Source organism: Hylaeus volcanicus, unplaced genomic scaffold (assembly GCF_026283585.1).
Source record: "Hylaeus volcanicus isolate JK05 unplaced genomic scaffold, UHH_iyHylVolc1.0_haploid 11874, whole genome shotgun sequence".
In the NCBI taxonomy this organism is placed as follows: domain Eukaryota; kingdom Metazoa; phylum Arthropoda; class Insecta; order Hymenoptera; family Colletidae; genus Hylaeus; species Hylaeus volcanicus.
Genome location: NW_026532898.1, coordinates 1578 through 11170, shown reverse-complemented (window position 1 = coordinate 11170; position 9593 = coordinate 1578). Strand labels below are relative to the sequence as shown.

At 32.7% G+C, this 9593-nt stretch overlaps 1 protein-coding gene and 1 long non-coding RNA gene across 4 annotated transcripts; one reads left to right on the top strand and one right to left on the bottom strand.

Annotated features, from left to right (window-relative positions):
• Positions 1–2239: 2239 nt before the first annotated feature.
• On the top strand, positions 2240–6738 carry LOC128882466 (uncharacterized). Of its 3 annotated transcripts, none has more exons than XR_008458425.1 (4): positions 2240–3864; positions 4216–4768; positions 5183–5468; positions 5561–6738. It is a non-coding gene; the product is annotated as an uncharacterized LOC128882466 (long non-coding RNA). The 3 variants fall into 3 exon arrangements; XR_008458426.1 differs by having other exon boundaries at positions 4111–4768; positions 5183–5382; positions 5469–6738; XR_008458424.1 differs by having other exon boundaries at positions 4111–4768.
• A 1860-nt stretch (positions 6739–8598) lies between these two features.
• Positions 8599–8979, bottom strand: LOC128882467 (protein GVQW3-like). Its single transcript, XM_054134067.1, has one exon. It carries the CDS (start codon positions 8977–8979, stop codon positions 8599–8601), a length of 381 nt encoding a protein of 126 aa, XP_053990042.1.
• Between the last annotated feature and the right edge of the window lie 614 nt (positions 8980–9593).

Here is a 9593-nt window from a genome sequence, read left to right as displayed (position 1 = left end):
AAATTTGACTGTGTCATTGTTTTCACTTCAAGAAGTTTGTCAGTTGTATTTCCGTATATTTTTTACAATTTTATCGCGTTCGTTTTACTAACTTCTTTTGTGAGAGAAAAAGAAATTTTGTAAAAAAAAATTCCATTTTTTTTCCCAAAAAATTTTGTTATCACTTCTAGTGCTCCAAATTCAATTGTATTTGCGTACAATTGTTCAGAATCGCTTAAATTTTAGTAAAAAAAATCTTTTTTAAGCGATTTTTTTTCATTTTTTGATGTTCCAAGCCCTTTAATCTGCGTTTTGCCCTATGATTTCTACATGTTCATGATTTTTTGATACAGATGAAATGTGTGGGAATAAATTCATCGTGCCGTTATATTTTGCTGATGTCATAGGTAGGAAGGAGTTCCCCTCCACCACGCTAAAAAAAAAAAAAAGGTAGGAAGGTAACATTGTTATTAAGGAAACACATGAATATTCATGCCCGTGGATATATACCACTTTCACAATTAATGCTTTTCTCATTCCGTTAGCAACTGAGTTTCAATCAACATGACCAAAAGAAAATTTTAACTTCGTTGATATTGAATGCAATATTGCACATATGTGTCCTCAAAACATCGATACTTTTAATTTTTTAATAAAAGAAATAAGTATACGCGATATAAAAAAAATAATACGGATTAATGCATGAAACTTTTTACTGAATATATAAAAATATGCAAAGCGTTTAAGAGTTGAAGAAATATACAATTTTTTTATTACTCTTGTGGGACACAATTACACTTTGGGTAATTCCACGAGGATTCGGGCACTTTTTTGAGTAACATCTTGGATTTTTATGAAATTTGTAGTTTTCAGTGGTATTTGAACGTACCTCGAAGGATTTTTTAATTTTGAAACTTGTCGGTTTCACAACTGTTTAAAGTTTTGTCTATCTGTTTTAATCTGTTTTCTAACATATTATAACTATTGAACTAACTAACGAATGAGAATGAACTTTCGTGGGCGTAGAGTAAATACACTAAACTATCAAATAAAAATGATTGCAGCCAAACAAAAATTTTGTTAACCATTCTTTTGTTAATTGTTTTAAACAAATGTCTTGTTTTTACAATAAGCGTGATTGTAGTTTGCTATATTCTAATTGTTTTCTCAATTTTTTAAATAGTGGGCAACCATTGAAAAATCGCATTTATGTAAAACGATTGAAGATAAAATGGTTAATACATTCTGTTTTTTTAATTGAAATAATTTTCATTTGCTACTCCTATGTCTCCATTGTTACCCATCTAACATTTTATTTTTATCCGTTTACTAGTTCATTTATTCCAATTAATTAAAATAAAGATAGCACGAAACTTTAAACAGTTGTAAAACAGACGACTTTTAACATTTTTAAAAATCCTTTGGGATACGTTGAAATACTACCGAAGACTACAATAATGTTACTCGAAAAAAGTGTCCAAACCTTCTATTGATTGAACTTTATTGCAAATAAAAATTAACAATGATTTTACACTTTCTCTTTGTTATTTCATCGAAGGATTATTATTTGCTATTTTAAACAAGTTTTGCGAAAGAACATCCAGAATTTGAAGAATCGAATAGATTTTGTTGGTCGTTAAGGTCCGCAGGCATATTAATTTTTTAATTCGTGGATGACATAATTACACTCGGCCTTCGTGCGAGTGCTCGAGTATCGTTATTTCAATTGACGAATGGTACACGCGACTTTCCCAAGGATCTCGTGACTTTCCAAGGTGTTGCATAAATTATCGAACCTCTCGGGTTAACACCCAGAATATACATGGTTTTTAAACGAGAGATCATTTCAATCTTGCCTCCTCGGAATTATGTATTGCTCTGATGTTAATAGCTTTCTCATGTACGGATCCGTTGTTAAATGTTAAATTATCTAAGATCTCCAGGAGAAGATGCACTAATGATTCTAAACGGATTGGGTCAGGGTGTCTCGCGATGAATCTTACTGGAATAAAATAATTTTTGGACAAAAAATATAACCGACTTCGAAAAATTATTAAAATTGCACTAAAAAGTATGAAATAATTTCTATTTCATTTATATTAAATGATATTCAATAATATATTAAATTTCTATTTCCTTTATATTAAATTATGTTAAATAATCTTATCGTAGTCGGCGCAAAATAACAAATTTTTAATTCCTGCTTGAGTTAGTTTTTGGTGAAGGCGGCAATGTTGAATGCTTTTAATGTATACATGTATACTGTCTACGAGAACGTCCAGGTCGGTCCCCTGGGCTTGTTGATGGCTATAGACTTCCCTAGAAAAAGAGGACCAAAAGCAAAACTCCTTAGAATTGCTCAAGACTAGAGTTTTACGTGGTTTCCAAGTACTTGCCTCGATGAAATGTAACAATGGAGATGACTTGCCTTTCCATTCTCTTTTCTGGTCGGCTGTGTGAGGGTTCGTTAGAATAAAAAACCCTACCAGTGGTCACTGGTACTAATAATCAGTTATTAGGCGCCTGTTTGTCGTATGGTCGTGTATGGTTGTATAGCCGAGGTACTGTCCTACAAAAAGCTCAGCTAGACAATAAATGTCTACGTGAAAGTACTGTCTGAATAGATTTGGAATAGTTTTTGGTGGAGGCGCCGATGGTGAAAAGTGTTAATGTATATGATGTCTAAAGTAGATACGATGATAACAATAATTTAAGGGCATAAGCTTTGTCCCAACGACAGAAAGTTAAACCAAATTTGGTAATTTTTAATGTAAGTAATTTTTAATTTTGCGCCGACTACGAAAAGATTATTTAACATAATTTAATATAAAGGAAACACCCCATTCAAGGAAATCCAACATTTTTGGGACACTCTATATAGTTGCAAATGAGATTATCAGGAATGCTGGAAGGTTATAGCAATATGGAATTAGATAATCGGAATCGGAATCGGAATTAATTAATGAACCAAGAAAAAAAAATAAGAATTTTGCAATAACAGTAGTTATAAACAATAAGAAAAAAATAGGAATTTTGCAATAACAATAGTTATAAACAATACGAAAAAAATAGGAATTTTGCAATAACAATAGTTATAAACAATATGAAAATAACAATAGTTATAAAGAATAAGAAAAAAATAGGAATTTTACAATAACAATAGTTATAAACAAAAAGACAAATTTTTGCAAAGTGATCAGCTCGGAAACGAGTCCGGCAGCAAAATGTAGAGGGTTTCATCGATGTCATCGAATTCAGGCCGAACATACGTGAAATAGTACAATTTTCGATAAAAAGTGCAATAAAGTGGTAAAAAATGGAAGTAGGTCAAATGTCTTTTTAAGCGTTTAAGAGGCAACGAAGCCCTACCAGATGCGAGAAGATTCAATCCGATTGGTCAATTCGTTTCGGAATAAGAAGCAATACAAAAGTTTTCAGTTTTTTGCAACAAAAAAAAACGGGCATAATGTGAGAAATTCCAAAATTTTTGGACAATGGAACCACCCCCGAGACATGCTCTACAAGATGCAAGAAGTTTCATCCCGATTGGTTAAGTCGTCTGGACGTAATCGAGTAACATAACAAAAAAAAAAAAATATACATATATATATGTCGAATTGAGTAACCTCCTCCTTTTCAAAGTCGGTTAATAAATATTAGGCTAACTGAAAAAGTAAACGAGTAGCACAACTGGAAAAATGCATCGCAAAATGCTTCTTGAAGTCAGCCCAAAATTTGGAAGACGTGTTTAATTAAAGTTACATTGTTCGACAATAAAGTATCTCGAATGATGAATTTGCTTCTACATAGTTGAAAATCTCGTATTCTTGCCTATAAAGATCCATTGGTTAAATGTTTTGTCTCGATTATTTTACCAATTTGAGTGTAAGTTTAACTAAAGTTGAATGTGTTATCTGATATCAACAAAAGTTTTGTGTTAAAATAGTGAAAAGTTATAAGCGTAACATATGTTTAATGTTATCTGAATATTGACAGAAAACAACGGTTGACTAAATTCTCAGAATTTATATTTAGCGAGTCTTGAATTTATTACACATTATTTGCGTTAGTTTAACATAAAAAAGATGTCATAAATTATTTGTAACATTTAATTTGTGTACGTTTTTACAGAACAATTGTGTTATTTGAATCGAATAACATTCATGATCTATAAAGTTAACACTAACAAAGAGAGTTCGACAATTGTCACACGCTGAAAAATTTGAATTTTTGCAGAAATAAAGTTCATGGGAATCTAATCACTGTGCCCTTTTCCATAAACGTAAACCAGCTCTCTCAAACAAAAATATTAAGCTACGAAAACAGTTTGTTGACACCTATAAAGAATGGACAACCGAAGATTGGAAAAGAGTTATTATTGAAAAAGTGATTAGAATAATATAGAAAATGGGAGATCAGTTTGAATCCTTTAAGGTTTCAAAAGTACATAGAACGCATTGCTGGAAGTCTCAGTGGAAGAAATTTATTAAAGATAAAGTGAGAAATGAATAAAGAGATCCACTATTTCTAACGCACAATTTATTGTATTAGAATACAGTTCATACATACACAGAACGCATGGCAGAAAGTCTTGTTGTAACAAATTTAAATGTTTATGATGAAGTGAAAATAAAAAAAGTGGTCCACTATTTATAACACACAATTTATTGTATTAGAACACTTATTCTCTTTGCACAATGTTTCTTATTTGCACAAAATGAACATTTACTGTAATTTGTATTACGAACTGCACACTCAAACACCATATATTTCTTTCCACAACGACAAGGTAGATATTTCATTACTTATAACCATATACTTCCCAATACAATATCACTACACGTAGTCTTTAAAATAATTATTCAATTTGCAACGTCCAAATGTCACAAATACAAACTGACAGAAGCCTGGCAAAATATAATAATCCACCTTCAGGTGTTCATGAATTGTGGGAAAGAACACAACAGGAATGGTACAATATTGAGCCACAAATAATCACAAATTTAATTGACAGTATGGCTCGTAGATTAGAATCATTAAGAAAAAGTAAAGAAAAGTGGACGAAATACTAGGTTGAAACCTTAATTCGTCGAGTATAATTAAAGTGCAAAACAGTAAACATTGTTTCAAAACACAATTATTATAAAATATTCTGTACATTATTAATGTTAATGAAAATAAACCATTACATTTCATTAATCAGATGTCACTTCAATAATATATTTGGCTGAGCGGTTCGACGATAACCAGGAAGCAACGATGATTGAAGTTGCGTAACCTTTTCTGGGAGACCCTAATACTACTATACAGATCGTATACAGATCGATCGGAAATGTTCAATCGTAAAGCGGCAAGAAAAGGACCAACTAAAAGGACCAACGTATCATATTCCCCATCAACTCGGTCTGTCACACGTGTGTCAAGCTGCGACGTCTACTAAAAACTTAATTATACATTCCGTTTAGCTATAACGCTTTAACTGGTTCTAGGTACGAATAACTCATAAAACCTGTATCGAAACATTTGACTTCCCGATGCCAATGAACCTCAAACACCACGTGAATAATCCTTTTTATCACAGAACTCTGTCGCCCGTTGAACTGGAGCTCTTCTTGGTAGTAATTCGGAGAGCGTAGAAGGAAACAATTAATCTTGTCATTTGCGTTCACGCATTTGAATATCCATCGTGTCTAACATTCTGTCGACGAGTCCCGTCTTCCTTCCACCGATTCGTCTCATCTTTTCTCAGTGGCGTGTTACAACCTCGCGAGTCCAACAAACAAAATGTATCTTGAGGTTCCATTCGAAGAAAAAAGAAACAGAGAACGAATGAAATTGAATTAAATTTCATTTTATGGAAACAACATAATAAAATATGTTGCACAACCACAAGGGGGTTCTGCCCCCTTTGCGAAAGAATTAGAATAAATAATTGTAACCCTTTGCGCTCGAGACATTTTTCTACAGAATCAAATCCAGTTTTATAATAAATTTCTGTGAAACAAAAAACATCTACGAACATTCATGACTCGATGTATTATTTCAATTAATAATCAGCTGTATTCTGATATTAGTAAAATTGAAATTGTACGTTCAAAAAGTTACTTTTAAGAGAACTCCCCCCTTGAGAGATATGCAGACACAAGTTCGAGAAACGCTGCGTTAATGGTCCCCGGAGTTTTTTCTTTTCAAAGTTCGAAAGGCCTCTCCGAAGTTTTCGTTTTAGTTTTCTCTATTTTTGTCGTTTTTTTTCCAACGTGTAAACAGGTCGATAAATCGAGCGTTCGCAAGTTCAAGGCTAATCATCGCCGTTCCCTAAAGTGTCTTATTTTTAGGACTCTCCAGGTTTCTGGACATACCTGGCACCATCAACTCCCGAATTCTTCAACGAGACGAGTTCTAACTCTGACCTCCCTCATTCTCCTTTTTATACTTATTTTCTGCCTAAGACTGGAAATTTAGCGAGGGCCTTTCGAGGACCGAATCGAGTTTGTTTGAAACGGACAAGGTTGACTTGGCTACGAGACTGTTTGAAAGAATGTTGTTATTTGAAATAGTTTATTTCACTTTGAAAATTTTAGAGAAACAAATGGTTAATCCATAGAAACAAAAATAAGAAACAGACCTGGAAATGTTATGATTTAAATTTTATAAAAACTTATGTGCCTTGCCATAGGCTTTACAATTAACTGTTTCATTTTCTTATTACAAATTGTTTTGAAAATTACACATGACAAATGAAATTCAATGAAAAAACAAACTTTCTTATTCGATGCACACTAAGTAGACATTCTTATGTCTAGTGTTTTAATTCATATGTATACTATATATAGTTCACTTTAAGAGTTGGGGGGGGGGGGGACTGTTTAAAAAAATGCTGGGATTATTTGAAATAGTTTATTTCACAGTGTCAAAATTCTTTGAAAATTTTAGTGAAACAAATGGTTGATCCATAGAAACAAAAATAAGGAACGGACCTAGAAACGTTATGATTTAAATTTTATAAAAACTTATGTGTCTTGCCATAGGTTTTACAATTAACTACTTCATCTTCTTATTACAAAGTGTTTTGGAAATTACAGATGACAAATAAAATTGAATGATCAAACAAACTTTCTCATTCGATGCAACCGTACCCCGTTCGTTAGTCGTAAAATTCAGGTGATATTTAATTGAATACTACGAATAAGAATACTTTAATTGAATGCTGTTACACCGTGGCCATAAGATAGAAGCGCAACCATGGGACTAGTCGAAATAGAGGAAAATAACTCGCGACTGTCTGCATTTCTGCCAAGGTGATCATGCCTAGTTTATTATGCGACATGAAAATAAAACCAGAGACTCCACTTTGTAAGCAACGAATCGTAGAATCGACGATGAATCCTGCGGTATTGTAGCATTTTGACGATTGTTTATTCCTTTTTGGATATGAATTCTGCAACAAAGAAGAGACTTAAATAAAATATCAATTTGTAAGACACAGTTTCGTTTTAATCTTGACAAATGTGTTGCGTTCAATTTTATCATTTTTATTTTCTTTAAAACTAACCTCAGAATGTAATTTCAATAATAATTTTTAATCTTGTTATTTTGTAAAATATAGTATTGTGTAAAAGTTTTAAGCCACCATGTGAGCTTGCATTACGCTTAAATAAATCTATGTGTATATTTGTAATTGCGCTTTATATACAATATAATTGCGAACAATTATTTACAAGATTCAAAGGAGATTGAAACATTGAAATTTATAAGTTGGCCTTTTGGAAGTCCCGGGTTAAATATTATTGAACATTCTTGCGATTATTTGGACAGGGCTCAAAGAAAAGGAGAGCCAAATATGCAGATGAACTAATTGAGATATCACAAATCAAGTGGTAAAGCATTCCGAATGGAATAATTAAAAAATTATAGGAAAGTTGTTCAAGAAGAGTCGACGTTGTCGCGAAGGTAAAAGGAGTTCTAAGTATTAAATTCTCCTTTGAATTTATACTGTTTTTATCTAATTTCGGAGAGTACAATAATAATGGTAAAATAAAATATATTAACTAAACAGAGTAAAATTGGAATTTTTGTACCTTTACTCAATTGTTCCTAACTCCGGTATTTATCCATAGATTTTATTAAACAGAAGCTTGTTTTCATCGTAAATGTGCGATCTATGCGTAAACAATAAGAAACTGGACATAATTTGACAGTTTCTATTTTTGCATGACGATTGAAGAAATTTTCGTGTTCTATTTTAACCGAAATAATCGCAGTTTCTCATATACCATCTGATCAAATTTAACCCGGACTAGTTAAAAAAAACAACATTTTTATGTATTTTAATACAAATCTTTATTATCGCCTTCAAAGTAGGCACCTTTTGAGCCAATACAAGCATGCCAACGGTTAATCCAATTTTCCATACACTTCTTATAGGCCTCGACCGGGGTGGCCTTTAGTTACTTCAGCGAATTTCTTTTTATGGCCTCAATCGATTCATGGCGTGTTCCCCGAAGCGGATATTTGAGTTTCGAAAACAGAAAAAAGTCACAGGGAGCTAAATCTGGCGAGTACGGTGGCTAAGCAATGACTTTTGTTTCGTGTTTGGCTAAAAATTTAGTCACAATCAGGCTAGAATGCTAGAAAATTCAAATCTTTCGGTACGAGTCTGGCGGCATCGCGCTTCGTACCCAAAACATTAACCACAATGAGTTGAGTCGATGCATAAGAAATGTTGAAAGCCTCTGCTATCTCTCTAATGCCAACCCGATGATTTCCAAGTACGATTTCCTTCACTTTTTCAATATTATCGTCATTAACAGACGTGGATGAACGACTCGCATGAGGCAAGTTTTCTAAGACTTCACGACCCTCACTGAATGCTTTATGCCACTCAAATACTTGAGTTCTCGATAGGGTAGACTCCCCATAACACTTTTGTAACATTTTTAAAGACTGCGTAGCCGTAATTCCATTGGAAACATAAAGTTTCAAGCAAACTCGTTGTTCCATTTTTTTTTTCCATAGCAAAAATCGCCAGACAATCTTTGGACATATCCCACTCACAAAAATGGACGTACCCCGCGCGGACTTCACACGAATGTCAAAGAAGGTTATACCAAACTAGAAAAAAAATATTTTACCCATTCAGTTTAGGCGAGCGATTTAAATGGACTAGTCCGGGTCAAATTTGATCAGATGGTATGTATATTGGTCCGCAACACATAAACTATTGAACCAATTGGAAAATAATGTGAAAAGCAATGGTTGGAAATTTGATTATCTTTAATATAGCATCTTGCGCGACGCAATAGGACGTTTCTAACTCGAGATATGGCCTAAAATGTGAAGGTATATCAGAAAAAAATCGAAAAAAATTCAAAAATTCATATAAAATAAACCTATCCATAGAAACATTTTTCATTGCAACTTTCGAGTTTTCAGGTCAAAATACATAAGAAAAAAAATTGTGGCATTGAATGTATATTCTTTTTTATTTTGTAAACTAGAAGTTACGAAATTCACAAAAAAGAAACAATTAATCGATAGAAGTATTGAAGCAATAATCATTCGCATAACTGTTTAATTTTTAAAACTTGATTTTAAAAAAACTGCTTTAGAAGGAT